At 39.8% G+C, this 13,820-nt stretch overlaps 1 protein-coding gene across 1 annotated transcript in view; it reads right to left on the reverse strand.

The window, feature by feature from the left end:
* Positions 1-8,625: 8,625 nt before the first annotated feature.
* PIBF1 (progesterone immunomodulatory binding factor 1) overlaps positions 8,626-13,820 on the reverse strand; it is a 183,068-nt gene continuing 177,873 nt past the window's right edge. Inside the window, exon 18 of the mRNA XM_036250417.1 lies at positions 8,626-8,809. Coding sequence (XP_036106310.1) covers positions 8,759-8,809 — 51 coding nt within the window. The 3' untranslated portion in view covers positions 8,626-8,758. The remainder of the gene's footprint in view (positions 8,810-13,820) is intronic.

Here is a 13,820-nt window from a genome sequence, read left to right on the forward strand (position 1 = left end):
CCTACTCATTCTTAAGATAAATGGAGCCCTGGCCAGTTTGGCTCAGCGGTTAGAGCGTTGGCCTGCAGTCCGGAGAGACCCGGGTTCGGTTCCCGCTAAGGGCACGTACCTCAGTTGCAGTTTGTCCCCGGCCCTGGTTGGTCGTGTGGGTGGCAGCCACTCGATGTGTCCCTTCACATCGATGTTTCTCTCTCTCTCTCCCTTCCTCTCTCTCCCTCCCACTCTATCTGTACAAAAATGGAAAAATATCCTCGGGTGAGGATAAAACAAACAAACAAAAAAAGATAAATGGAAAAATATAGAGTGAGGATTAAAAAAAGAATCTATATCTGCTCTTTTAATCCTCTCTATAACTTCTTAGGTAGGTAAAATTATCTTTTATTTATTTTAATTTTTTTTCTTTATTGATTTTAGAGAAAGAAGAAGGGAAAAGAGAGAGATAGAAACATGGATGAGACAGGGTAGAACATCTACTGGCCGCCTCCTGCATGCCTCTCACTGGGGTTTGGGTCCACAACCTTGGCAAGTGCCCGACAGGGAATCGAACCGGCCCCCTCTTTTTGTATGGGTCAATGCTGCACCACTGAGCCACACCAGTGGGGCGAAATTATCTTACTTTTATTTATTTATTTTTATTTATTTATTTTAAACTTTTTACCTTGCAACACAGAACCTGGATCACCTCCCACCCACATTTGATGTTTGCAAATTGTCCAGATAATTAACAAGAAATTGGGGCCTTATTGCCTAAATTAGTCACACTCTCACTCAACTTTCCATTTTGTATGTTGCTTTGGTGTGATTTGAATGTAAGTGATTTCACGCAAGAGGAGAAATAGGTAGACTTTTTCTATAGGGATAATAGTCTTGAAAAGCAGCCCTGTTGCTTTCCCTTGTCTTTGCAGAGGTTGCATTAGGTGCCTTTCAGGCATCTCCTACCCAGAGACAGACTTTGAGGAGGGCCCTCATGGCTAAGAGAAGCAGTGAGGGAAAGAGCATCTTCAGAAACCAGCAGGGGCCGAGGATGAAGATATTGTCCGTGTTTTCTTTTTACGATTCTAGTTATTTATTCTCAAATACGTCCTTGAAGAAAACCTTTGCTTTCAATATGTATTTAATTTAGATGTGGAATAGAGTTTGACTGACCATCAGCCTCCCTACTGGGAAAAAAATCCCCATACTGACCTCACTATTATTATTCCTTAGCTCGGTTTTCATTACTCCAGTTGTAGATTTTTGCACACTTAATAGTCCATTTCCCATTAGAGGTTTGTGGTGGTGAGAGGTGGGTGACTGTTACTTACTGTGGATCGAAGCTAGTCCTAAGGAATCGTAAATTTCTTTACGACTGTGGATTCATCCATGTTTCTCGTTTTAACGTTGACTAGGGCTGCGAAACCTGAGTCCGGCTTCAATTTCCCCAGCCAGCTCCTGTCTTCCCAGGTTCAAGGGCCAGCCGACTCGGCCCCATCCCCTGCCTGACCCGACCTAAGGCCATGTCCTTCCTGGTAGGGCCCAGAGTTGTCTTAAGGCCCTCGGAGCCTGGGGAAATTATCTTACTTTTAAAGATGACGAACTAAGGCTCAGAGAGGTTAATTGATCACATATCTAGTAGGTGATGCTCGAATATAAAACTGGAATATGAACGTAGATTGAAAATGCATCGTTGCTCTAAGGGACAAATTAATGTCTACAAAATAACTGACATGTACTCTTCACAAATATTAATGTCATAAAAGACAAAGAATGCTTGAGGAACTACTCTAGATTAAAGGAGAGTTAAGAGATTCATTCGAACTAAATGGAATGAAGAATCTGGAGATTTTCTTGGCATAAAGGGAATTATCAATTGGTGAAATCTGAAAAAGAATTTCAGATTAGATAATAGTATTGTATCAATGTTAATTTTCTGATTTTAATCATTGTATTGTGTTTATGTAAGAGAATGTTCTTGTTCTTAGGAACGTCTCATTAAATTTTGGAAAAGTTTAGGAAAAACTAAAGTCTGGAAAAGTAGAGGAAAATCGTGTCTTCACAGTACTCTTGTCTGTCTGACCAGTGTGGCTCAGTGGTTGAGTGTCGACCCATGCACCAAGAAGTCACCTGACCAGGTTCAATTCCTGGTCAGGACACATGCCCAGATTGTGGGCCCAATCCCCAGTGGGGGCAATGCAGGAGGTGGCCAGTCAATGTTCTCTCTCATCGATGTTTCTCTCTCTCTCTCTCCCTCTCCCTTTCTCTCTCTCTCAAATCAATAAAGAAAACACATTAAAAAATAAAATAAGCCCTGGCCAGTTTTGCTCAGTGGTTAGAGCATTGGCCTGCAGTCCAGAGAGACCCGGGTTCAGTTCCTGCTAAGGGCATGTACCTCGGTTGCAGTTTGTCCCTGGCCCCATTTGGGGTTGTGTGGGTGGCAGCCAGTCGATGTGCCTCTCTCACATTGATGTTTTCTCTCTCTTTCTCTCCCTCCCACTCTATCTGAACAAAAAATGGAAAAATGTCCTTGGGTGAAGATAAAAAAAAAAATAACTAAAATAAAATAAAACAATTATATTAAAACAACAACAACAAAGTACACTCAAAAGTGTCAGAACAACTAGACAAAAAGAGAGGCAGGGAAAAGGATAAAGTAAATGTGATAAAATGTGAACATCTGGAGAATCTAGGTAAAGGATAAATGAGAATTATCTGCATTATTCTTGCAACTTCTCTGTAAGTCTACAATTATGTCAAAATAAAACATTTCAAATAATTTAGAAATATGTAGGGCAATTACAAATGAAATTAAAGAAAAAGTATCCTGGAGATAGTTGGTAACATGAAGTTGGATTAAAGGCTTAAATGTCTCAAAACCATAAAAATCCTAGAAGAAAACCTAGGCAGTAAAATCTCTGACATTTTAAGATTCAGAACCATAAAAATCCACCCTTGCTGGTGTGGCTCAGTGGTTGGCGTGTCGGCCCATGGACCAGAGAGTGCCAGGTTCAATTCCAGTCAAGGGCACGTACTTCGTTTGCAGTTTGTCCCGTTGGGATTGTGCAAGTGGCAACCAGTCGATGTGTCTCTCTCTCCCTCCCACTCTGTCTCAAGATAAATGTAAAAAAAAATTATCCTTGGGTGAGGATTAAAAAAAAAAAAGAAGAAAAGAGAACAGCCCTGGCCGGTTTGGCTCAGCAATTAAAGCATCAGCCTGCAGACTAATGAGTCGCGGGTTCGATTCCAGTCAAGGGTAGGTACCTCAGTTGCGGTTCATCCCCGGCCCTGGTTGGCGTCATGACGGAGGCAACCAATCGATGTGTCCCTCTCACATCGATGTTTCTCTCTCTCTCTCCCTCCCACCGTATCTGACGATAAATGGAAAACTCTCCTTGGGTGAAGGTTAAAACAAAACAAAACAAACAAACATTCCAACTAAAATATAGGCAGAGGGCCCTGGCCGGTTTGACTCAGCAGTAGAGCTTCGGCCTATGGACCAATGAGTCACGGGTTCAATTCCAATCAAGGGCACATACCTTGGTTGTAATTTGTCCCTGCCCCTTGTTGGGGTTGTGTGGGAGGCAGCCACTCGATGTGTCCCTTTCACATAGATGTTTCTCTCTCTCTTCCTCTCTCTCTCCCTCCCATTCTATCTGAACAACAACAAAAAATGGGCAGAGGACCTGAATGGACACTTCAAAAACAGCTGTCAAAGGCCTGGGCAAGCCCTGGCCGGTTTGGTTCAGCAGTTAGAGTCTGTGGTCCAGAGAGACCCGGGTTCGGTTCCCAGTAAGGGCACATACCTTGGTTGCAGTTTGTCCCCGGCCCTGGTTGGGTCATGCAGGTGGCAACCACTCGATGTGTCCCTTTCACGTCGATGTTTCTCTCTCTCTCTCTCCCTCCCACTCTGTCTGAACAAAAAATGAAAAAATGTCCTTGGGTGAGGATAAAAAAAAAAAAAAGGCCTGGGCAAGGTTTCAAGAAATCAACATGCTAATTACAGGGGATATAGTAAAATTAGTAATAATGTAAAATAGTACTAATGAGGTAAACAAATAGTAATAATGTAAAAATATAAGGAAAAGGATTTACAAATATTTAGAAGTCATGACAGTCTTGCCGCCTTCACTCCTACTTCACTTTGAAGGAAAACTATGACAAACTAACTTGTTCAATGCATTTCCTTAAAATAGCAAAGCTGATACTCAAGTTTTTAAATCAACTTCTAACATTTCTTCTCCTTCACTGGGCTTATGTTTTTTTGTTTTTGTTTTTAAATGTATAAGTTTAATAGCTAACAATGTACACATAACAGATTCATCACTGTGTCATATTTCTTCCAAGTAATTCTTTTTTGCTTTTTTTTTTTTTTTCGTTGGTGGTACGTGCCCCTAGCAGGAACCGAACCCGGGACTCTTTGGTTCACAGGTTGACGCTCAACCGCTGAGCCAAACTGGCCAGCCCAGTAATTCTTTTTTGGTAGTATATTTTGTTTTTGAAAAATAAAACAAAAAATTTAGTAATTTGTTTTTTGGAGTGTGGGCTTATGTTTTAATTATTTGAAGGAAGAAACTGCAATAAAAAATTTTTTTTTCTGCCTGACCGGTGTGGCTCCGTGGATGAGCGTGGACCTGTGCACCAAAAGGTCACTGGTTCAATTCCCGGTCAGGGCACATGCCCAGGTTGTGGGCCCGATCCCCAGTGGGGGGCATGCAGGAGGTGGCCAATCCATGTTCTCTCTCACTGATGTTTCAATCTCTCTCTCCCTCTCCGTTCCTTTCTCTAAAATCAGTAAAGAAAAAAAATTTTTTTTCCCTTGGCTCTTTATCCACTTATTCCACAAGCCAGAGCATTTAAGATAATTAACATTGCACTTTTACTGTATCTTTTCCTGTGCTTGAAACTACTTGTTACTTTTGGGAAGTTGTCAGCAATAAGGGTACACAACTGTTGTATTATATTTGTGGACTTGAATAATTTAAATGTTTAGAGCTTAAAATTTTTTCCCTAGCACGTCATACATAAGCATTTCCATTACCAGAAAAAGAAATACTTTATACTGTACCTGGGTTAAGAGGACAGTCATTTTATTCTATTCCATGCCATTTTATTTGGGGCAATACATTAGATTTTGAATTGCTTAATATAGTTTTGAGCTTGTTTTATTAGTCACAGAATTAAATGTATTATGTAGTATATTTTTGAATTAGGAAGTGTTCACCTATAAAATAAAAACTAAAGCCCAAAAGACTTAAGCATGTAAAGGTAGCTTAATTTAAAATAAATTTATGAAGATTTTTTCTAAATTATACTTTCCTTGAATATAAAGAAAGCACAGCATACTTCTAGTACAAGAAAACAACAACACAAAAATGGCTAAATTTAGGACACCTCTGAAATCTAAAGGGGTAATAAAATATGTTAAAATTTTTTTTTTTACTTTATTGATTTTAGAGAGAAAAGAAGGGAGAGGGAGAGATGGAAACATCAATGAGAGAGAACATGACTGGCTGCCTCCTTCTTGCATGCCCCGCCCTGGGGATCAGGTCCACACCCCGGCATGTGTCCTGTCTGGAAATCGAACCAGTGACCTCTTGGTGCATGGGTCGATGCTCAACCACTGAGCCACACCAGCCGGGCATAAAATACATTTTTTATCTTTCTATTTAGACACATTTATCTTGATAATATTATGCCAAAATAGCAGTCTTTTGTTGTTGTTGTTGTTAAGCCTTCCCGCAGGATATTTTCCATTGATTTTTAGATAGAGTGGGAGGGAGGGAGGGAGGGAGGGAGAGAGAGAGAGAGAGAGAGAGAGAGAGAGAGAGAGAGAGAGAGACACGTGTTGTGGCACAAGAGAACCGAGAGACCACCAGAGCCAAATTAAAGCCAAATAGCAAAGATGGACAGCTACTGATCCTGAGTTCTCAGAGATCAGCCCCCCTATGCTTTATTACAAGCCTTTTATACCTTACAGCAAAAGTTTAATGACATAAGAAAATAGGATCTTCTTGATATAATGCCCAGGGCTACAACAATGCTGTATAGAATTAGTTTGCCTTGCAGATAACAGGAACACCTAGGCCCAACTAGGAACACCCAGGCATTTCAAGGTACATTGGGCTCTGGCTGGTTTGGCTCAGCGGTTAGAGCGCTGGCCTGCGGCCGGAGGGTTTCCACTAAGGGCGTGTGCCTCAGTTGGTTTGTCCCTGGCCCTGGTTGGGTCGTGTGGGTGGCAACCACTCAATGTGTCCCTTTCACGTTGATGTTTATCTCTCTCTTTCTCCCTCCCTCCCACTTATCTGAACAAAATATCAAAAAAATGTCCTTGGGTGAGGATTAAAAAAAACACAACTACTCAAGATACATTGGGTCACACTTAGCCCTGAGCTGCACAAACACAATGCAAGCCCAATTCCTTGAGATTATGGGGGAGGTTGAGTCTCTGACTCAAGACCTTCAGGCTCCATGGACTGTCAGACACGTAGTCAGCTCCCAACAATTTCTTCTTTACAAAACAAGTTCAGCTAGAGAGCACAGTGACTTTCCCAATCATCAATTATAGAGTTATGAACATGTCAGCACACATGGATGTCAAAGAATGCATTAATTGGTCGCCTCTCACACGATTCTGACTGGGCCGGGGATTGAATCTGCAACCCAGGTGTGTGCCCTTGACTGGGAATCGACCCTACAACCCTTTGGTCTGTGGGCTGATGCTCTTAACTGCTGAGCAAAACTAGCCAGGCCAACCTATCAGACTTTTCAAAGTTCAAGGTTTATCTGAATTTCTAGTCTATGAAGGCTGCAAGTAAAATACCTACCTGCAACTATTGCAGTAACATTTTAAATTATGATCAACGTAGTCAGTAATTAAAAAATTTCTCAGTGATCTACAATTTTATGTCTAAGATCGCCATGAGTCCATTAAATATAAAACAAAACTGTTTACCTCACATGATAGAGACAAATACTTTTATCTGGCTTTGCTAAAAAGCAAGACTCATCTATCTGGTCATTTAAAATGTCTGAATTAGCTCTGGCCAGGTAGCTCATTTGGTTAAAATGTCATCCCAATAGACCAAGGTTGTGGGTTTGATCCCTAGACAGGGCACATACAAGAATCAACCCATGAATGCATACATAAATGGAACATAAATTGATCTCTCTCTCTCTCTCAAATCAATACAAAAAATTTAAAAATATGTTTGAGTGAAATTTGTGGAAACATGATATACTGCTGTTCTTAGCTTATATCTCAATTGCATTTTTATCTGTTTTCCAAGTTCATATCCTATAAATACTTGTATAAATTGTAGATTAAATTTTAAACTAAAAATTATAGTGTAAAAAAAGAAAAGACTGCTATTTGCTGTGGACAATGGTTTGAGAGAGGCATGAAGTGATTGAGAAGGGCGATCAGCGAGGAGACTGTTGACATAATTTAGGGAAGAAGACACGCGGGCTTGAACTAAGGTGGTGATAGAAATTCACATACAGGGAATAAAATATAAAGTATAACATTAAAGAAGCAGAAATCTTTTTTATTTATTTTTTATTTTCAGAAATCTTTTTTAGAACCTTAAATTAGAATTGAATATATCAGTAGGAATTCATGATTTCCCCCTTCTATTGAAAAACACTTAACCATTCCTGAGGTCCAGATGCTGTACATTCTGGATTTAGCTGCTTCCTTCTTCATGGTGTCATTCAGCTTGATCTGTTTCATATTTTGCTTGTAGACTGGAAGTTAGATCTGAAAACTTGAATTAATAAAATTTAAAACATTTGTTTTGGCAGGAATACTGTATAGGTGTTGAACCTGAAACCTTCAATATATGGAACGATGTCCTAACCAACTGAGCTACCTGGCCAGGGGAAAATAACAAAGTTTCTACCAGATTTTATTGGTTAATAATAATATCAAACAAATGATATCTGAGCACTATTACTGGGCTTTTGATGTGCCTTCAAGTAGACTTCAAAAAATGTAAGGTGTTTTGGTATTTGTGTTATGATATTTATTTTTTTATTAAAAAGTTTTTTTTTTCCTTTATTGATTTTACTTTATTTTTTAACAAGAGCATTTTATTTTATTTTTATTTTTTAACAAGAACATTTTATTTGTTTATTTTGGTATGTGACCCTAGCGGGAATTGAACCCGGGACTCTCTGGTCCGCAGGCCAATGCTCCAACCGCTGAGCCAAACCAGCCAGGGTTCCTTTATTGATTTTAGAGAGAGAGGAAGTGAGAGGGAAAGAGGGACAGAAACATCGATGAGAGAGAGCATTGATCGGCTGCCTCCTGCATGCCCCCCACTGGGGATCAGGCCCACAACCTGGGCATATGTCCCGATCGGGAATCGAACCGGTGACCTCTTGGTGCATGGGTCGACATTCAACCACTGAGCTACACCGGCTGTACTTTGTTATGATATTTAAACTTGAAATTTATATTGTTAGAAAATATATTCACCAACACAACTATACATTTATAAGCCATGCACTTTAAAATATCTTGAGAATTATGAAAGCTCCAAAATTTAAATCAGAGTCTAAAATATTTATTTTGTAACAAAATAGATAAGGCCTAATATAAAGTATACTACTGTTTGCACTTTATACAGTTTGATTATTATTGTACTGAAACCTGTTAATTTAACATTCAGTGAAAATAAATTTTACATTAGTTATTCAAAAGTGCCAACCACATGATTAAGATAAACTATTCATCAGAAAAAGAACTTCGGGAGAAAATGACATAGGAAATCCATTCCAAACACTAGGTCTTCATCTTTTGTTTCTTAGACCACTCAGGTGCCTCTTTTTTGGTCTGTTAAAAAAAAAAGAACAAGAGAAGAAAGTCAAGTAAAATGCTTACTAGAAGGATAAGAGAGGCAACTGAAAGAACTAAGTACCAATATGCATTGGGGCTTTTTATGTAAGATTACAGTAAATAATTGCTTTTCCTAATTCAGAAGGATACTTTAGGGGCAAAGGTTTTATTTTTGTCAGAAATAATCTCCCACCTGGTATGTCTGTAGAAAAAATACACATTTGTGTTTTCTGGCTCAAAGCCCGTATTTAACGTTATTTACAGGAACAAGTATCGTATGAATTATTTCTATTTTCAAAGAGAATTACGAAAAAAATCAAGGGCACAGCTTCTTTTTTATCAGTCTCATCTATCTATATATGGATATTCATTCACTCAATAAATATTTATTAAAGAATTACTAGCTCCGCCCTGGCTGGTTTGGATCAGTGCTTAGAGCATCAGCCCACGGACCAAAGAGTTGCGGGTTCGATTCAGGTCAAGGGCACGTTCCTTGGTTGCAGTTCTTCCCTGGCCCTGGTTGGGGTCATGTGAGAGGCAACCAGTCGATGTGTCCCTATCACATCTATGCCCCACCCCCATTCTATCTGAAGATATTTGAGAAAATATCCTTAGGAGAGGATTAAAAAAAAAAAAAAAAGAATGACTAGATCCCATCCCTGTGCTTTGGATCTTCTGAATTGCTCAGTATTTACCAGAGTACTTCTTGGGTTTGCTCCTTGATCATTTCAGTGTAAAAAGAGACCGGCTGTACAGAGTAGTAACAAAAAGCAAGGGAGGCAGACTAACAGCATAAAGCACTCAGAACTCCTTATATAGAGAATTATGTAAGCAGGCAAAGCATCCTATTTTATACATGACAATAAATTAAATATGAAGCTTACTGCTTTCCCACTTCCATCTGTTTAAAATTATGAAGGGCCAAATTCATGTCTGTGTGTATATATATATGGATATATCTAGATATATATATACACACATGTGTGTAGGCACATAGATAAGTAATGATAGCTTATAATTTTATATTTTTTATAGTTTTATATTCCATAGTTGATACATAAATGTTGGAAGTGACATCAGTGGTCAGCTCCTCTTGACCTTCTCCATGTCCTTGGCCAGCTTCGATTGCCACTAAATAAGCTGGTGAACCCTCCCCCTTCCTCCTCCATCACCACCTACACATCACAGCTCTAACTTGAGCTACAAATGCCTTTACATGGTGATCCCCACAGGCAACTAAAATTCAGTATGTCAAAACGAACTCCCCCCATCACCCAGATTCCCACTCTTGGTGAATGGTTCCATACTGTGCCCAATCACCTCAACCAGAAGTGTTTGATTCTTCTTCATCTTAGATTTTACCTTCTTTGCACTTGCTATATCCATTTTAAACACTGTTATCTTTCACTGAATATCTTTTAAACTCCTCCTTCTGTTCCTATCTTGACCCCATTGGCTTACCTTGGGCTCTTATCATTTCTGGCTTGATTCCTGTAAGAGCTTCCTAACTCTGATTTGGCTCTCTCTTCCATTCTGTTCAATTCACAGTCCACAATCTTTCCAAGCTTATCTTTCTAAAATGCAAAACTGCATTAAAATACTACAGAGCTCTTTCTTTAGAAGAAAAGTCCAAAGTCCTTAGTATTAAAGGGGAAAGAAGTTTCCATGATAGGGAAAGGCCAAGTGCTGTCTACCACGAGAATTCAAAGGTGGCTGAGGCTAACCAAATCCAAAAGAAACCAAAGTACAAATTAGAGTGCTAGTTTATTAACTGGTGATGAGAAATGTAATTGTCCTTTGGCCAGGAATGCCTGTTAGTTTTGAAAGTCTTATTTAAATTTTTTTTTTTAAACAGTCATAGACCATAAAACTGGGGAAATGCTAAGTTCTCTTATAATCAGATCGAGAGGTTTGGGTGACTGAAAAAAGGTGAGTCAGGTACAAACCTAAGGTTCTCACATAATCACAGTCACAGAAGAACATCTATGCTAGTGGTTTTGAAACTGTAGGTCTCTTCAATTATATCACAATAAAACTAGAAGGAAAAACACTGTAGGTTCTCAATCCATGGGTAAGGAAATAAATTAAAGACCAGATTGAGGGGGTGAGGGTGGGAAGAAACAGAGTAGAATACAAAAGATGAGAGTACCTTGCCACTGTAGGGCTAGGTTATGTTTTGAGAAACTGACCATCACTAGTTCACGCTGGAAAATGGCTTTCTTAACTGTGGCTCCTGGACAAAAATAATCTAAAAGCCACTTCTATACACCAAGCTACAGATCATTAAGCTTACAGCAAAGGGTATAGAATTTGTACATCTGTATTTTCTCAGTTAACTGATACTAAAAGTTTTATTACAACTATGTGTGTATGGGAAGAAGCTAAATAAAACTTTAATATTAAAAAGCAATCTTAAGACTCAAAAAGGGCAGGCAGTACAAGAATTTCCATGGCAAACAGCTCTTCCTGATCCTTTTTCCAGTTTGGGCCATTGTAGACCTGCCTCCCCTCCCCCTGCTCCCCTCCCCCTGCCTCCTCTCCCCACAGTACATTCTTTCTTCAGATGTGTTAATGAAGTAGATTTGCCACAAGTGTATTCTGTCCTGAGGATTAACTGCTTTTCCACTTCCAAAATGAACTTTCCAGATCTTTGATCATAACCATTTAAAATTAATTTTACAGCCCTGGCTGGTTTGGCTCAGTGTTTAGAGCGTCGGACTGCGGTCCAGAGAGACCTGGGTTCGGTTCCCGCTAAGGGCACGTACCTTGGTTGCAGTGTGTCCCCGGCCCTGGTTGGGTCATGTGGGTGGCGACCACGCGATGTGTCCCTTTCACGTCGATGTTTCTCTCTCTCTCTCTCTCCCCCTCCCACTCTATCTAAACAAAATATCTAAAAATGTCTTCCGGTAAGGATAATAAAAAAAAAATTTTTATTTTACAGGACTAAGGTATGGTCCTATCCCTAGGTTACTGTGGGAGCATTTCACTTTCCCTGTTATGACCTAACTATTTTAATTTAGAACATAGGGCCTCTTAGCATTTGGCCCATACTTATTTCTCATCCCATTTCTTGACACTCTCCTAAATAAACTAAATTATTTGTAGTTGAGATTAGTTCAACGGCACTTCATTGAACACCTACTATGTGCCAGGTCCTTAGATTATGGGAATATAACAATGAATTAAGACCCTGTTTCAAAGCCTGTGGGCTGCCTAGCCTATAACTATTTCCCCCTTCTTAACAGGAGAACTCTGATTTTATTACAAGAGTAAGGGCCTCATTCAGGTAAAAACTACATTAGTCAACCTCCTTTGCTAATAAGTGTGGCCATGTGATTAAGTACTGGTCAACAGGATTGAGTAGATGTGGGTAGAACTGATGGAAAAACTCCTTTAGGAGGGAGATGGTATTTTCCCCATTTCTGCTTGCTTCCTGCTTCCTGAGGGCTGAGGCTACAGCAACCATACTGTGAACCCGAGGACAGAAGCCACATACCAAGGACAGTGGAAGAGAAAGGCAGAAGTAATTTAGGTCCTTGATTACTTCAAAGGGCCACATGCTAGCCCTTTAATGCTTATCTGAGAGACTGAACAATTTGCTTAAGCCACTGAACTAGCAGTAGAAAACAATTCCTAGATACTGACACTTAACCTTAAGTGTTTATTTTGTTTCATGTTGTATGTTTAGCGTACAGGAAAGTGTCTGGCCCCCAGCAGGTACTCAATGCCTTGCTTCCTTTGATGTCTGTGGCTTGAGCACAGATCCTTGCAGGGTTAAACAAGTTCTGGGATGAAACAGGCGTCATCCCTTCATTTGTAAACGTGGGCAAGTTGATGACTTCTCAGTTATCTCTTGTGTAATATGGAGAGAGTAAAAAATGACTGCTGGATATTCTGGGTTCTCTCAGATCTACTCTCCATCCTTTTCCACCCTGGTCTGTGCCCAGGAAGCTGTCAGTAGTGTCTTCTGGTGCCTGAGTAGGTTTAAGCAATGGGATGCATGCTGGGCTTGTAGGTGGGAGGAGAAAGACACTGGGATATTTATTCCATCCATAGCTCCTTCTTTGCCTGGCCATGGTTTATCAGTGGTGAAATTCTTCTACAGGAGACCAAAGTTTCCATAAGAAGGCTCCAATCCTTCTCCTTGCACCTTAAAACCTAGGAGTGGTACAAGCTTCAATAGTTACTGGCCTTGGAATGCTCATCATCACTTGGTTTCCACATGCTCGCAATAGTCCCTTCAGAATGTGACATCTGTTTGGTACCAGGACCTTGACTGGTACAGTAACCCTCATCAGAGGGTATCGAGGGAATAAAATGCGATAATGTATGTAAAAAGACTTAGTCCCTAATGAATGCTAACTGTGGACAGTACTTCCCACTTGTTCTCTCTGCCTGAAGAGCTCACTGCTATGTTTTTCAGGACTCCGCTCAAAAGCCACCTCCTCTAGGAAGCTTGCTCTGTACCTGAAGGCTTCCTTCGGCGTCTTTCACGGATGTAGAGCCTTCAATCCTCACTTGATTATATGATTATTACAACGGTTTACTTGAATCGGTCACTGCATTCCTTGAAGTCATAAAATAATGCTCAATAAATGTTGGCTAAATGCAGAGATTTATTTTTATTGTCATTTAAAAATCTAAATGCTTTATGTATTAATGAAAGTATTTAGTGGCTGGTCCCTATATTATCCATAATTTTGGCACAAATACAATTAGATTTTTGAATATTCAGTATTTCTTAGCCTAAACTTCAGCTTTTAAATGTAAGACAGATAGATACCTTAGAACTTTTCTTACTATATGATTCAAAATAAACTTCAATGAGTATATTTTTAGTCCTTTTCTGTGGCGGTGTTCACATTCTATCATAACCAGTATTTGGAAGGACTTAATTTTCAAGTCTCATCCTCTGGGGTCTCAATTCTCTTCACATCTCCTAGAGGCAAATGTGCGACAAAGAGGTGTGTCTGTAATGAGGACTTGCTTCCATCCCCTTGGATTCCGC

Source organism: Molossus molossus, unplaced genomic scaffold (genome assembly GCF_014108415.1).
Source record: "Molossus molossus isolate mMolMol1 unplaced genomic scaffold, mMolMol1.p scaffold_m16_p_9, whole genome shotgun sequence".
In the NCBI taxonomy this organism is placed as follows: Eukaryota; Metazoa; Chordata; class Mammalia; order Chiroptera; family Molossidae; genus Molossus; species Molossus molossus.